Raw genomic sequence first — 16,451 nt, 5'->3', positions numbered from 1 at the left:
TCCTGTCATTGGAACAAGAAAATTTATGGGATGTTTTACTCAAATCTCTTTTTACAGATACCCTTAAAAGATTACCTAAATACCTGAATACCTTCATGTACATTCTAATTCTCTGATAATTGAGATATCCAAATCAGGGAAAAGTGTTGCCAAAAAAAAAAAAAAAAAATCTGTATTGTAAAGGTGCCTGCTTCGACTCAAGCAAATCTGGAAGCTCCCTTGGGAAATCTGGCTTCGGTTACATATCTAGAGTTACATAAGTCCTCAGAGCATATGGTGACTTTGCCAACTTGGTAATTGTATCCTAGTTAGTTAGTATCTCAACTTGTGATGATGCTTCCAATTAAATATTGAAATTTCTGTTTCTTCCCTTTGAAAACCAGTATTCTGAATTGTGCTAAATGTTTTCCATTGGGTAAATATTTCTAGCAGTACAGAATAAGGCCTCTTATTCAACATTAGTATCCCACCACAGTGATCAATACCTCTTCCTAGTGATGTTTTCAGGCTTAAAAGTTGACCAAATTTGAAAGGGTTTCCAGTATGTTGGGATTTTTTTTCTTCTAATAGGCAAATTACATGGTAGATTTTTTACTTGCTGAAGTCCTCTCTAGCAATTAGGAGAAGATTGAAGTTTATCGTAGCTCTTTAACACAATTCTTTGTAACAATATTTCTGATAGTAAAAATTATTTAATGTGTAATAAGCTTAATGTGAGTAGGTGTGTCTAGGTCTCTTGGCATTCCTACTAGAGGTATTGATCATGATCTCACATTATATACTTGGAAGAAGTTTGTGCTTGTCTTGAATTTGCATTATTGACATCTTCACGTCCAGGTGAGAATTGGCACTGAACCTCTATAGATGCACAGCACCGAGATTCTTTCAGTGACTGTTAATATTTAGCAATTTGAGGGCTTCCAAGGGCTAGTAGTTTCAATAAGCACTTTTTTTTGCAATTAGTTTATTTGTATCTTATATTGCAGACAGATTCCACCAACGGGGAGAATCCAAGCATCAAGAAATCCCTCTTTCCTCTTTTTAATTCAAAGAATCATTTAAAGCATAGTTCTTCTTTGAAAAAGCTTCCTGTAGTCACTCCACCCATGGTACCCGTTTTTATGTATGGTAGCCCTGAAAACTGCTCCAGTAAACTTGTTTTACTGATGACAACAGCATGTCTTATTTTCATGAGGTCATATTCTCTTTATGCTAGTTAAGTACGTGAGCCAGTTCCATAAATTCACTGGGATATAAATTCATTGCCATTCTTCTGAATCAGTTAAGAAAGTTGAAGCACAAAGTCTATTAAGCAGACAAACTAGTGAAAGGCTAGTTTGTCTTGTCTGTTTAGCCAATTATGGGCAGATAACATTTATAAAAGCCTGTATTTTATGTAAGGAATTCTATTAACATTTACAGTTAACAGATGTCTTTGCATTTGACTCACAGAGTTTGTTAACACTTGATTGGCAATTTGTCTTTTTGAAGCCAAGTTGAATTGACCAAATTGAATGAGCTAACAGGCTCCATGAAAAAACAGCTTGTATCCTTGTCTGGCTTGAGCTTTTGCTGGTCAGTTTAAAACCAGGGCTTTTGCTTGGCATTTGACATTACTCTTCTGTGTTCACCAAAGCTGGTGAATAGACCAGTTGCATTCATCCGGAATTTGTGGCACAGATTTCCAGCATTTCTCTAGTACATAATGATAGATCCAGATATATCAGACAATGATTTGGGAATATGACCTAAACCATACTTTCTCACTTTGCTATCCTTGAAAGCCTACCAGACTTCTTTGGCACTACCAAATACAATGTTTGGATCATTTTCCCAGCAGGAAAAAATTTGTTTTATTGAACTGGTTCATAACCTAACTGCACTATGGAATGAGGATACGACAGCAATTCCTGGTATAGCCCAATTTAACTGCTCTCTCTTACAGCGACTAAAACTAACAGCATGGGAATGCTTTAAGGGTTGAGGTTTAACAAAGCTGCATGACATCTGCCAATTTTTCCTAATGCAGGGAAAATTATTAAGAGGGCAGAAGAATTTAGCATCACTTGCATTGTGAACATTGGGAGAGATTGGGGTTCTTTTTTTTACTGGATCATTTGAGTTTTGGTTTGGTTTGCTTTTTAGTTTGGTTCTCCTATTGGGTGTGGTTGCATATCTTAATTAGGCTTATTAGTGTGCTTATTGAATGCTTGTCCGTATTTTGCTCTAGGTACCCAATTCCGACAGCCCTGATCTTCTAACGTTGCAGAAATCCATTCATTCTGCTAGCACTCCAAGCAGCAGACCAAAGGAGTGGCGCCCCGAGAAGATCTCAGATCTACAGACCCAAGTGAGTGGATCCTGCACCATTCCTAGACTCTCCAACTCTGCAGTAACTGTCCTGAGGAGCTGGGAGGGCGTGGTAGAGAAAACTTAGCTTCTCAGTGTTACAGTAAGGCTGAGCACCTCCTCAAAATAGACCCTCAGTTATACCCAGATGCATCTTGTGAGCCAGGATGAATCTTGCTTCAGTGACCCATGTTCTACTGGGAAAGATGCAAGCTTCCGTTAGCCTTCACCTAGCTGGAGGCAATTGAAGATGTAGTCCCAGCCCACAAATACAGCCCAGGAAAGAGCTGAGCTGTGTTAAAGAACCATAATTCATGGTAAAAAATGAGGCATGCCATAACATTTCAGGCAGGATGAACAGAGATGGTAGGAAGATTAAGGTTTCATTAAAAGTAATAGCATACAAATTGAAAGACAGGTATGATAAGTTTTCTTGAAAGAATATTTCAATTCCTGAAATCCATACCATTTTTTACAGGAAACAGGCAAACAGTTGCATTAGGAACTACATATTAGACTGTATTACGTAGTCACATTTATCTTCCATAATGGAGGAATAAGCAGAAACTGAATCAGTAAATTTTTCAGCTATCTGAGGTTTATTTCCTTTAAACAACTATTTTGGTTGGAAGTTTTGTAATGTATCTTTTCAGTATCCCATAATGAACATTTTGGTTTTTGATATTGAATATTTTATGAATCCTTTATTCTTCTGTACTATAATTTTTGACAACCCTCCAGAGCTTTTGAGGCCATAGGATTACTTGTATCTGTGATTTCTTGTGTCACAGATTTCTGTGATTGGGAGAGCAGACTACTTTTTTTTTTTTTTTTTTTTTTTCCTGAGACAGGGCCTCACTCCCATTGCCCAGGCTGGAGTGCAATGGCACAAACTCGGTTCACTGCATCCTTGACCTCCCTGTGCTCAGGCAATCCTCCCACCTCAGCCTCCCAAGTAGCTGGAACTACAGGTGTGCGCCACCACACCTGGCTAATTTTTTGTATTTTTAGTAGAGACAGGGTTTTGCCATGTTGCCCAGGCTGGTCTCGAACTCCCGGACTCAAGTGATCCACCTGCCTCTGCCTCCCAAAGTGCTGGGATTACAGGGATGAGCCACCATGACCAGCCTCTGTTTACTCTTTTTAACTGTAAGCTGTTGCATAGAACTGCTGACAGAAGTTCCCCATATTCCCATTGTATTTGCCCCAGCTATTTATATTTTCTGCTTCTAACATAATATAAGCTGGGGGTGGTGGAAGCATAGAGAACCAGATATCCAAGTTTATTGGATATGTATCCAAACTAAAGAGACAAGCCTGTGAGTGAGGGCCTGCTTCTCTATTCCCAATTTCAAAACAAAACAAAAAGAATAGAGAGCTTTAGAACTTTCTTTGTGAAACCATTTCTTTTGCCAAGAAGCTCTTCTCTCTTCTCTCTTCTCTCTTTCTTTCTGGCAAGGTCTTACTCGATCACTCAGGCTGGAGTGCAGTGGCAAGATTATGGCTCACTGCAGCCTTGACCTCCTGGACTCAAGCCATTCTCCCACCTCAGCCTCCAGAGTAACTGGAACTACAGGCACATGCCACCATACATGGCTAGTTTTTTAATTTTTTTATAGAGATGGGGTCTCGCCTTGTTGCCTAGGCTAGAAGCTCTTTTCAAATAACTTTATAGCTCTTGGCTGAATGCAGATTATTGTAATTGCTTGATAGTTACATGTGGTCAAGGCTGTAAAAATCACCAGGAGTCTCATCATGTTATACCAATTTAATTATTTTTAAAAAGCCACTTTTGAGCACTTAGAGTGTACAGTGTACTATGCTACCTCCTGTAGGGAGCACAAAGCTTTCTTGGGAAGACTTTGGAATGATGATGGAGAATACTTTCCCCTGAAACAATATCTACTTGAGTCAATTCTGAAGCCATTTACCTTGGGTTTCTGTGCCTAGTTCCTTCAAATCTTGTAATGTTCCTTGAGTTCATCAACATTTTATTCAAACTTTGCTGAGCCCTTAAATGCATGTCCCTTATACCATGACACTTACAGCAAAGGTACTCTAAGAATTGGCCTCAGAGGGGCCCCAAGGCTAGGGTTGTAGCCTAAGTGGCCAAGTCCAGCAGTTGTGACTGGCTGTGAATTTCCAAGTGCTTTCCATGTCTCTTCTGAGATCAAGGAAGAGGAGATTGAGCCATCATCTTTCATCGTTCAGGAGCATGAGGCTCAGGAGTTGTCCAGTGAGGAGACTGCTCTGAGGCTGCTCCCCTCTGCCCTGAAGTCAGTCTCCCTCCTTGATGCAGCACCTGGGGGTGTCCAGCTGCACAGTAGACAGACAGGCAGGGCGGACCACTGTGAGCCCATGTTAGGAATTGAAGGCCTCCTATGAATAAATTATTTAGATAGTTCTGTTGGGGTTTTGCATATTTCTTTGTGCTTTGCATTTTCAATGCCCAAATGTTACCCTCCCCCTCTCAAAAAAAAAAAAGTAAAGCGAGGGAACATTTGAATTTTGTAATATCGAGAGGGAAATCGGGGAGATGAGAACAAAAAGGGCTATACGACTTGTAGTTGAGTACATTGCTAACTAAAACATTCCATATTTTCAGCTTCTCTTGCTACTAGATACGGCTGTGTACTTAAGTTCTAGCTGGTGAAATATAAGTGGAAGCATTGTGTGGAGCCTTTGGGAAGTCTTCTCAAAACAGAGAAACGTACACCTTTTGCTCTTTCTCCTTCCTGCTGGTTGAAGCATGAGATCCCCTGGTTAGAGATAGGATGCAACCAGGTAGATGAGCCTGGGCCTTTGATTGGCTGCCATACCAGCTCTATGATTTCTAGGCTTTTCCATTAAAGAATAATACAATCTTGTTTGAAGAAAACCCAAAGAACAGATCCGGCTGGACCAGCTCCTCCTTGCACATGCTTGCCCTTCCTGGCCACGCCCAGTCACCTCAGGTCTAAGCCTCCTTCCCTCCCCAGACTTATGGTCACTCTAACTTGAATCCCGTGTGCATTCTCATCCTTTCTTTCAGAGCCAGCCATTAAAATCACTGCGCAAGTTGTTACATCTCTCTTCGGCCTCGAATCACCCGGCTTCTTCAGACCCCCGCTTCCAGCCCTTAACAGCTCAACAAACCAAAAATTCCTTCTCAGAAATTCGGATTCACCCCCTGAGCCAGGCCTCTGGCGGGAGCAGCAACATCCGGCAGGAGCCCGCACCGAAGGGCAGGCCAGCCCTCCAGCTGCCAGGTCAGATGGATCCTGGTTGGCACGTGTCCTCTGTGACCAGGAGTGCCACAGAGGGCCCTTCCTACTCTGAACAGCTGGGTGCCAAGAGTGGGCCAAATGGGCACCCCTATAACAGAACAAATCGCTCACGAATGCCAAATCTGAATGATTTAAAAGAGACAGCCTTGTAATTTGTGCTGGTAGGGGGAAGGGGTGGGCAGACAAGCCAGTGGGGGAGGGGTGGGGAAGGGTGGGCTGGGCTTGGGGCATGGGCCGGGCCAAGTGGTGAGCCAGTATTTTCAGCTTTATGAAGGTGTGTGCAATATTGCATGTGTTGGGGCCGTCGAGCTCCTCGCGGCCACAAATGCTAGTCAGGGATCTTAGAGCCACAGGAGTTCCTTAGGAATCGCCACTCCCCACAGGTCTTGTGTGAGAATAGATAGAGTGTGCCATTGAGGAAGAAGAAATTCTTGGCAGTTTCTCCCCCTTACATTCCAGCTTTAGTGCAATCTCTGTTGAACTTGGGAACGCCAGTATGTGTCCTGGCACTGCAAGGGATAGGAAAATCATGTTGACCGATGCCCTTACTACATATTTTTTTCTGCCTAGACTAAATGTGGGGTTTATTGTAATCCAAGAGTATCCCTTTGAAGGGTTAGCAGATGAACTGTATGTCTTAAATTGTTTTCTAAACTTCCATATTTGATAGGATTTGTAACATTTATTTATAATTAATATTGTACTGTTATAATCATATCTTTTATGTTATAATGTAAAGTTATTTTGAGCTGTTTGAAACATTGTGAAGCAGTGGGACAGCTACAGTAGTTTCTATAAAAACTAAACAGTAACATTTATATATTGCATCAGGAGTATTTTATTCTATATATAAATATATATATGGTAAATATCTGTTTTATAAATATATTCATTTAAAGAAAGTATCGTTATGACACTATCTGCCATATTTTTATACATTTGTGATATGAAGTGAGTATTATACTTCTAATAAAGGGAGTTGAATTGTGGCTACACGTGACTGTAACAGTATGAACCTTGCTCAACTTTTAGGCCCCAGCAGTAGCCTCTAGACATCCTTGGTAGCAGACGAGATGCAGCATCTCTTTCCAAACCTGCAGGGGAAGAAAGTCAGATAGGCCAGTGAGAATTCAGCAGGCCTGGTTTCTGTCCTCACACACTTGGCTCCTGTTTGTGTCCAGGGACGTTACTTGCACACAGGGGAGAATAGATTGAGGCATTACTCGTGGGTCTTTGTAGAGAGAATGTGCTCTTCCACTTAGCATTAGTGTAGAGCGTAGACCAAAGATTTGCCAGTGAACATTCCTTGTTGTGAGATCATAAGAGGTACCTGTCTGCAGATCTTGCAAACCAGCTCTATGCTCCTCAATATTGTCCACTGTCCCGGAGACTCTTGGCTGATGGGGTGTGAGATATATGTGTGGCATTTCTATTTCTGAATGCCTTTTTTGCTCTTGCTTTCTCCAATACCATATTTAAAAGGCTCCTGGAGCAATTCCAGATAGAGAAAAAATTACTCTATCCATTTTTTTCTTCCTGGGGCTGTCCACTTATGACAAGATTTTCATGCACACCTGTTACACATACAACCCCTATCAGAACAGGACCTATTTTCCCCTCATCTGATCTCTTTCAGCTCCCAAGTTACGCCCAAGTATCATCAAACCCTTTGGCCATCAAGTGTTACCCTCCCATGCCTCTGGGTCATCCTTGAGGGAAGTCACCTCAGCACTGTCATCTATCAGTAGTAGTGGATTTTTGGAAGTAGTCTCTTAGCAATAATACTTTTAAAGGTCCCTCCCACCCCTCAAAGAGATAACTTCTCAGTATTTATTACTTGTCCTCAAATTCTGAGTGTCAGCCCCTGAATCAAGTCAGCTATAATCGAAATGTGCTGTTACTGTTAACCCTCCCCCAAGATTTTGAGGATCATAGCTCTGATGATTATGAAGATTATAAAGACTAAAGTCCTAGTTTCCCTGAAGCTTAAATTGTGCACATATTGCATTTTTATATAAATACTATAATGTGTATTGATTATATAGATAGGTTATTTTAAGGTGCTTTTTATTTAATTTTAATAAATGTAATAGGCACTAAAATGAAACTCGACTGGGTACTATTATTGAAACAATTTGACTCAAATCAATAGTTTTGCATGCTCTTTAGTTCTTTTTCTGTCTTACTTCTTTCACCAGTTCAGTACTGTTTGGGTAGCTCTGAATTCTGGCTTTTCCCAGGCAGCTGCTTGATGATACAAGTGAGGTGGACCATCAGCAGTTTGCCTGGACACTAATGACTCTAAAAGGGTGTGTATTTAACTCTTCTTTTTCATACTAGATCTCTACCTTGTATTCCCCCCTTGCAAACCAGAAACTACACTTTTTTTCTCTGGAAAGACTTCTCACTGTGCTATGCGCTTAGGAACTGCACGGTCCCGTTGCCATGCTGTGGCATTCGAGGGTCGTTGTCACCTAGGGGCTGGTTTCCCATGTTGTCATCCTTGTTAACACTGGGATCTCAGATGTTTGCAGAACATTTCTATTCATGATGGTTCTTCAAAGAAGGGCTAGAATATTTGCCTTCTACCTAGAGCAAAGTAAACCTAATTGCTGAAGAGTCAATACGTACTTTTTGTACATTCTCAGATTTGAGCCAGAAAATACCTACAGATATCTACATATGTTTTCAACCAGTGTTTTCGAGGTAGCTCTTTAATCTTCTTCTCAGCTTTTGTCTGTTCTGACTTTTCATCCAATAAGCTGTAAGTGAACTATAATCTGCATTTCTAGCATGCAATTCTCTTCCTGCTCACGAAGGGGGGATGATAAAGTTTTCTCTCAGACCTAATGGGCCCTCTCTTAGCTTTTAACTGTTGTTTTCCCCTCTTGATGAAGAATTATTGACATCACAAAGATTGCCATCTATGATAGAAAGGACTTGATTTAAAGTCAGAAAAATTTGCCTTTTCTTTAGGAAGGGGAATTCATGACATCCATGTCCTATTATCGGCTCTAACTTCCTAAAGAAGAAAAAGGGTGAATGAAAGCTTATGTTACTTTTATGAAAGTATCACTGATCTCCTTTGGAAAAGAAACTCTGCTTCACTGTTTTTCTACCTTTATTTCTCTGCTGTCCTTGTTTTTCCTCTCTAAAGTTCTAAATACACTTTAACTGAACCTTGTTTGGTCTTGCTCTAAAATTTAGCCTCTCTCTAGAGCCCAAGACCAAAAGGGAGTGCTTCATGCTGAGGGGCTCAAGTGAGCTGACTCTACAGCTGTGGTTCTCAACTAGGGGCAGTTCTCAACTAGGGGCAGATTTGCCCCATGGGCACATTTGGCGATGTCTGGGGACATTTGGTTGTCACAGCTGAGGGTGATGGTGTGCTACTGGCATCAAGTGGGTAGAGGCCAGGGATGCTGCTAAACACCCTGCCATGCACAGGACAGCCCCCCAAACAAACAGTGCTCCAGCCCCAAGCACCACTGCTGCCGAGGTTGAGAAACCCTGCCCTACACCATCCCAAGCCCACCAGTCTGCAGAGCTTGGCTCTGGCCTTGTTCTGTCCAGGCTACAGTACTGCAGGTGTGAATTCTTCAACATCACATTCTCTTAAGAGTCTTCGACCACTATTCCTGAATCCTTGGAATCCTATTGTTCGTTTCCATTGTCTTGGGCCTGCTAAAAGGTGCATACTTTGGAAGGAGACCAGAGTTACTTTATAGGTGTTGGAGAACTTAAATTCTAGGTTAGCATCCTTAGAAAATCTTTCATAGAGCCATGAGGCTTATATTTAGAAGCAAGCAACAGCCTGGCAGATTGGCATGATTTTTACCAACTGCTCGAAGGCATCCATGGCTTTTAGCTGTGTCTCCCGAAAGAAAATGTCTTTGTTTTTTATTCAAGTCATTTAATAGCTCTTTACAAATATTAGCATATGGCAGACCAATTAGAAGCAAAAAAGTCCGTATTGGTGGTTGTGATGTGGCTGTTATATAGAAGTATTTGTGCTGTATGCTTTGGTTAAATCTGTTTTAAAACATGCTTTAAGATTCACCTTACGCAGTTGTACTTTAATTCTAAACTCAGAGCTATGCTGTCGGTCTCTAGTCACACCGTGTATTATAAAGTATGTTGTGGTTGTAGAGTTAGCCAGTTTAGCATGTTCCTAATCTGAGAATTAGTGGACTATACTAGGAAATGCTATCCCATTGTCCCTTTCCAGCCCCTCTTAGTTAAGATCATAGTATCCTCACTTCTTAAACTAGTCTTTAGAGTAAATAAGGAAAAAAGCCATTTATTTTCTTCTAGCCATGTATTATTGAGAATGACTCATAGTGTACAACTTTTTTTCAAAGGCCAGAGGATTACTTTTCAAGTGTGTAGAAAGATCTATTTCTGTTCACCTAGGAGCTGGTGGTGACTGAACTCTTTCAGCAAGGGCAGTGGCTCAGTGTGATGCAGTGCTGGAGCTCAGCTGGGACTCAGTAAATCTGCACATTCTCTGCTGGTCAGAACATGTTTCCTGGATAGCATTGTTTTTCTATCTAGAAGTTCGTTACCTCCTGCATGGTAGTGGGATATTGAGCTCTCTGTGGGTTCTAAGATCCACAGACTCATACTTTTGTGAACTTTGGAATGTGGTAGGGTACATTGAACCAAGTCAGAAAATAGTGAAATATTTCCTTGCCTCCTTCAGTTCATCACTAAGAAAGTGTGCAGGCAGAGAAAACTTACTTATGGTTTAAGAAACCACAATTCTGGTTTTTTTGAAAGGGGACATAGAAAAGACAGTACAAAGGTTGTAAGTGTCCTGTTGCTAATTCCCGGGGCCAGAATCTCACAAGAAGGTCCTCTCAGAGACTTAAAAGCCTAGCTTACAAAAATAACCAGAAACACAACTTGTAAGCAGTTATGATTTCTTCCTTTTGCTTCTTGACCAGCTGAGATACAGAATATCTTGAGGTCTGGTTCAGCTGATGAAAAATTCTGTCTCAGAAATGATGAGTAAGAAATCATGCAAGAAAATGAAGTCCCTCATCTATCTGCATACATGCGACGTGGGAGAAGTGGAGTGGCTAGGAAACTCTGGGCCTGCTGCCCCTTCGATTCTTTTTCTTTGTGAATTGAATGTACTATACAAATGGTAGGCTTTCGTGTGAGCCAGTTACTATATGAATCTTCATTTCCCACAGTGGTTTGTTCATTCATCAGCGTTAGGCTTGGTCCTGGCTCCACCTTTCTCCTCTCCGGGCACTGACCCCACCCTTCCATGTATTTACTGTAGGCTATTAAATATGATTATGACCCGCCTTGCATTTTCATTCATCAACTGTTTACTCCCAAATTTAAGGGAAGTTTGTCTCATTTTGCCAGAAAAAAATTGTAATAGTTGGCACGCTGGATTTGTAGGGCCAGCAAAATTGCGGCAGTGAAACTAGTTTCACTTCTAAAGCCCTTCATTTCTCACAAGGTTAAGGTCTCGAAACCCCATTTGATCCTTGGGTCCTATTTCGATCCTCCTTTGGAATCTGAAAATCGGTCTCCATGTTGTATGCAGATTAGAAGTTGCCTTGTTCGTTACTCTTCCAACACAGAGTATCAGGGAGAAAGAGGCCTTATCTGTTCCTCCATCCCCCCTGTTTTGACAGACTGCTAAGAATTCCTCAGGACTTCCTTTGGTTGGAAATTTTACTTTCCCAAAAGTCTGATCTGATTTCTTTCAGGGGCAGACAAGCTTGTCCTAGTGCTCTGCTTCAGGTCTAATCAGAAGAAACCCAGGAATAGAAAAGGTAGATGCCTTGACTTTTGTCCCTGTTGTGGGGACTAAAGTGTTTATTGCCAGAATTGTCAAAAGCTCCAGTTTAAACTCTGTAGAGTTTCACGGAAAAACAAAACAAAACAAAGCAAACAAGATGCTTATCGTCCCAGAGAATGTGTAAGTTCTCCAGCACGGCTTAGGTTTTCCAAAATGGAAAGCAAAGCTTGCAGAGAACCTGTTTTCTCTAGAGACACACAACTGATTCTGGCCCTCAGTCTGTTTCCCTCTCCTTGTTTACTCTTTGGTCACTGATTGAGTCAGGCTAGAGGGGTAATACGGTGATTAAAAGAAGTAAATTCTCACTGTAAACTTGGATTGATTAACAGAAACGATTAAACCAAACAAAATCATTGCCCCAAATTTCTATCTCCAAGAATTGCTTTGTGCCATTTTGAATTCAGGTAGTTATTCTGTATATACTTAGCTAACTATTCAGAGCTTCTTCAATCTCTAGTAAGCTTGAAGGTGGTGTCTGGGAAGACACAGGGCAGGGTGACATTGAGACCCTGTTCATTCTTAGAAACAAAAATAGGGATAAGCCAGAATGATGTGACATCTAGTATGTGGTAGATGAAGAATCAGTGGAAATTCTTAATTGCACAGACTTTATAATCCATTATATAAAGTGTAATTCCATACTTTCTACTGTGGCAAGGGTGTGACGTGATTGTTAATCTTTTTAATTTTTGAATCCAAACTGAATTTAAAGTGTTGAATACTTAAATCCTCACAAGTGAATTATGAACCATTTGTAAAGTGTTTCTATAACTCTTTGTATCATGTGTTGGTACATCTTATCAAGTTTTTTCTGGCATGTAATTCCATTCTAAACTTATGTAAAATTTCTATTGTTGCTGTAAATATTACACAAATACCTACTCCGTGATAACCTTCATTATCAGCATGAAATGGTTAATTTTTACTGAGCACAATGTATTTTTGAATGGATCTTCCCAAATGTCTTTAATAAAATGCAGATTTTGCACTGACTGATGTGACTGCCAGGCCGTCCCAATCTTGAGCACTGTGGTCCTTGTGTTTGAACTGGGAACAGCTCCATTTTAGTTCCTTCTTGGGAAGAAAGAATGCATTCGAATTCAAATAAAGGATGATGGGCCTTTGAGGTTGTAATCAGTTTAAGAGAAATTAATGTAAAACTAGGCAAATCCTGTAACTTAATGATGTTGATCTTTGTTTTCCTATTTATAAAGCTTTTTTCCCCTTATGGCATTTTGAAAACTTTGGTTTATTTTATACTTGAGTGTTGTCACCTTTGCACGTCGCTAGACACTCACGTGGTAGTTTGAGGAGGATGGGAAGAGAGGCCAATCTTGTGCTAAGTGCTATGGAGAAAGCAAAGATGGACAGCTTAATAAGGGTTTTTTCATTCTAGAGGAGAGGTGAGCAAGCTTTTTCTGTAAAGGGCCAGATGGTAAATATTGGGGGCTCTGTGGCCCTTCAGTTCCCTGTCACCTTTGTAGTGCAGAAGCTGCATGGATGATACGTAAATCAGAAAGTTGTGGCTGTGGTCCCATAAAACTTTACTTATAGAAACAGGCCATAGTTTACTAACCCCTGTTTTAGGCCCTCAGTTTCATCATTTAGGGTAAGACCAACCGAGTACATGTTCAATCAGGAGGGAAAGAATTTAGCTTTTGTGGTAACTTACATATAAAACATTCTCCAGCTTTCTTTGTCTTTCTAAACAAAGGGTAGGAGCTGAAAGTCAGTGCTTTCCATTCTTAAAAGTACTGTGTCAACCAGTTCTTCACTCTGTCTCTTTAAGTGACATGGAAACTTGTGGCCTGTGCTTTCAACTATAATCTTATCACGACTGAATCAAAGTATTTGGTGCTTATACTTTTTAATGTTCATAGCACTTACTATGGCCAGGCACAATGCCCAAGTGTTTTGCTTTTTTATTATTATTATTATTTTCACAACCACCCAGTGAAACAGGTACTATTATTATCCCCTTTTCGTAAATGAGGAAACAGATTTTCATACTTGGCATTAACCTGCCCAAGGTCACCCAGTTTGGAAGTGGCAGGGCCAGGATTTGACGCCGAATATGTTCATTGTAAAGCCCATGCACCCTTCAAAGTCACTGCGCCTCCACGTATGGAAACTGACATGGAGTGGAATGGTGGTCACAAGCAGAGTTGTTTCTCTTTAGTAATTCAGGTTTATTCAAGTAACTCCAAGGTTCAGATTTTTAAAAACAGTTTCCAACACAGAGTATATTAAAAACTTTGTCTAAAGTTTACTCTAGGTGCAGAAATAAAGACAACTTAGTTGAGTGAAGGAAAGGGTAACAGACTTAGAAATGGCTATCTACACTTATGGAATAAGTGTACTAATTAGAGCAGGTAACAAGTCCCCACAATGTGTAACATATTCTTCTCTAAAAGCTCGCAACAATTTATGTGCCACCTTCCATCCGCTTTCCCAGCAGATGGTAATTGATGTGATTTGAGACTAGAACACTTCATTGAAACAAGTCGCTGGAGGTCCTCTGGGGATGCGGCTTAAAAGTCCAGGATCAGGCCAGGCGCAGCGGCTCACGCCTGTAATCCCAGCACTGTGGGAGGCTGAGACGGGCAGATCACCTGAAGTCAGGAATTCGAGACCAGCCTGGCCAACATGGAGAAACCCCGTCTGTACCAAAAATACAAAAATTAGGGCCGGGCGGTGGCTCACGCCTGTAATCCCAGCACTGTGGGAGGCTGAGACGGGCAGATCACCTCAAGTCAGGAGTTCGAGACCAGCCTGACCAACATGATGGAACCCCATCTCTACTAAAACTACAAAAAATGGGTGTGGTGGTACGTGCCTGTAATCCCAGCTTCTTGGGAGGCTGAGGCAGGAGAATCACTTGAACCCAAAAGGTGGAGGTTGCAGTGAGCTGAGATCACGCCACTGCAGTCCAGCCTGGCAACAGAGCGAGACTCCGTCTCAAAAAAAAAAATACAAAAAAAAAAAAGAAAAATTAGCCAGGCATGGTGGTGCATGCCTATAATCCCAGCCACTTGGGAGGCTGAGGCAGGAGAATCACTTGAACCCAAAAGGCAGAGGTTGCAATGAGCCAAGATCGCACCACTGCACTCCAGCCTGGACGACATAGCGAGATGACATTTCAAAAATAAATAAATAAATAAATAAATAAATAAATAAATGCCCAGGATATAGAGTCCGCTTGCCTGGGTGGAGTCTTGGCTCCATCTCCTACATCTCATGTGACTTGAAGCAAGGCACTTCACTATGCCTCAGTTTCCTTATTTTTAAATGGAGGTAATCATAGTACCTACCTCAGTGTTGTGAAGATTTAATGAGATAATAACCTGCAGAGCACTTGACAGAGTCTCAAGAAATATGAGCTCTTATAACATTATTGCTATTATAAAACATTGCTATTGCTTCTGCCCCAATTGGCAGTTTCAGAAAATTGAGAAGGAATATCACTGAATCTTTAATGCCAGTTACACAGAGCTCAGTAGGTGTCCGCAAAGCCCTTTAGATGCACGTAGCCTATTTGATCTTCATATCAGCCCTGTAAGGTTGGGCTTAAGAATGACCCATCATGGAACTACTCTTGGGACCACAGGGGAAGTGACAGTCCTTGTAAGCTGTTTGTCAGTGGGCCTTAGCAACCAAGCCCCAAGTGGACAGAAAGACAGGGTTCTGTGAGCATCCATTCCAAGGGTCACTTTAGGAGTTCAATCTTCTGGGCTCTGAGAATGGATTCATAGCAGTACCTCTCTCTGGGAAATACCTTTGCTTTGTCCAAGTAACCTCCTCCCACACAGAGTACCCGAATCAACTCAGATTTTTTTTTCTTAATATTGGCAACACTTAATGCTACTTCTTTGTTCGTAACATTTCATTTAATTATTTAAAAATCTGCAAATGTTGTGTATATTTTACCGCAATTTTTAAACAATCTCCAGTGTAGACTGCGCTCTAGCATTTCTAAAAATAAAAGTAAATATGTTAAAATAAGGTAAGAGTGAGTTTTTCCTACATTATGTTTAATTTTTAATTGAAAGTTTCCCCCACAAAAGAAATGATACTGCAAGCATAGTTTGTGTGTTTGACAGCAAGATTCTATTAGGCTTCAGATCTCCCTCAATAAAAGTTTTAATTTTTATACATTCTGTCATATGAATTGAATGAAGTAAATAATATGCTGTTGTAAGCCAATTACCTGCAGATAAATGTCCTATGAATCATATATCTTACTGTGTATTAAATTCTGAAGTTTTGAGCAGTTTTCGATGTGAAATCCCAGCTGGCTTCTTTGCAATGATGGACAAGTTAGTTATAATTCATATGGAAATTCAAAGACCCCAGAATAGCCAAAACAATCCTGAAGAGCGAAGTTGGAGGACTCATATGCCCCAATTTCCAAACTTACTACAAAGCTACAATAATGAAGAAAATGAGATAATAGAATTTGGGTTCCAGAAATAAACCCTCTCACATTCATGGTCAATTGTTTTTTGACAAGGGTGCCAAAATTATTCAATGGGGGAAAGAACAGTCTTTTCAGCAAACTGGTGGGACAACTGGATATCCACATGCAAAAGAATGACGTTGGACTCCTATTTCACACCATATACAAAAATTAACTCAAAATGGATCAAAGATCTAACTGTAAGAGGTAGAACTATAAAACTCTTAGAAGAAAACATAGGGGTAAATATTCCTGACCTTGGATTTGGCAGTGGTTTCTCAGACATGACACCAAAAGCACAAGCAAAGAGAAAAAGAAATTGGACTTCATCAAATGTTTAAAATTTTGTGCTTCAGAGGACTCTTATCAAGAGAGTTAAAAAGATCCACAGAATGGGAGAAAATATTTGCAAATCATGTCCAATAAGGGAATTATACCTAGAATATACAAAGAATTCTTAAACTCAGTAAGTTGTAAGCCGATTTAAAATGGGCAGAGGATCTGAAAGACGTTTCTCCAAAGATGTACAAACGGCCAGTAAACACATGAAAAGATGTTCAAC

General features: G+C 40.7%; 1 protein-coding gene across 6 annotated transcripts in view; it reads left to right on the top strand.

Annotated features, from left to right (window-relative positions):
* Positions 1-16,451, top strand: part of LOC105478188 (cyclin dependent kinase like 5) — a 227,586-nt gene that overhangs the window by 196,325 nt on the left and 14,810 nt on the right. For 4 of the 6 annotated variants that reach the window (XM_011735263.3, XM_011735260.3, XM_011735262.3 and 1 more), the window contains exons 17-19: positions 987-1,109; positions 2,231-2,350; positions 5,381-5,597. In XM_011735263.3, the coding sequence (XP_011733565.2) occupies positions 987-1,109; positions 2,231-2,350; positions 5,381-5,597 (460 nt within the window). The remainder of the gene's footprint in view (positions 1-986; positions 1,110-2,230; positions 2,351-5,380; positions 5,598-16,451) is intronic. The other 2 variants (XM_011735264.3, XM_071089049.1) reach the window with 1 other exon arrangement.

Source organism: Macaca nemestrina, chromosome X (genome assembly GCF_043159975.1).
Source record: "Macaca nemestrina isolate mMacNem1 chromosome X, mMacNem.hap1, whole genome shotgun sequence".
Classification (NCBI taxonomy): Eukaryota; Metazoa; Chordata; class Mammalia; order Primates; family Cercopithecidae; genus Macaca; species Macaca nemestrina.
The sequence above is the reverse complement of the archived record's forward strand: the minus strand, read 5'-3'. Positions and strand labels throughout refer to the sequence as shown.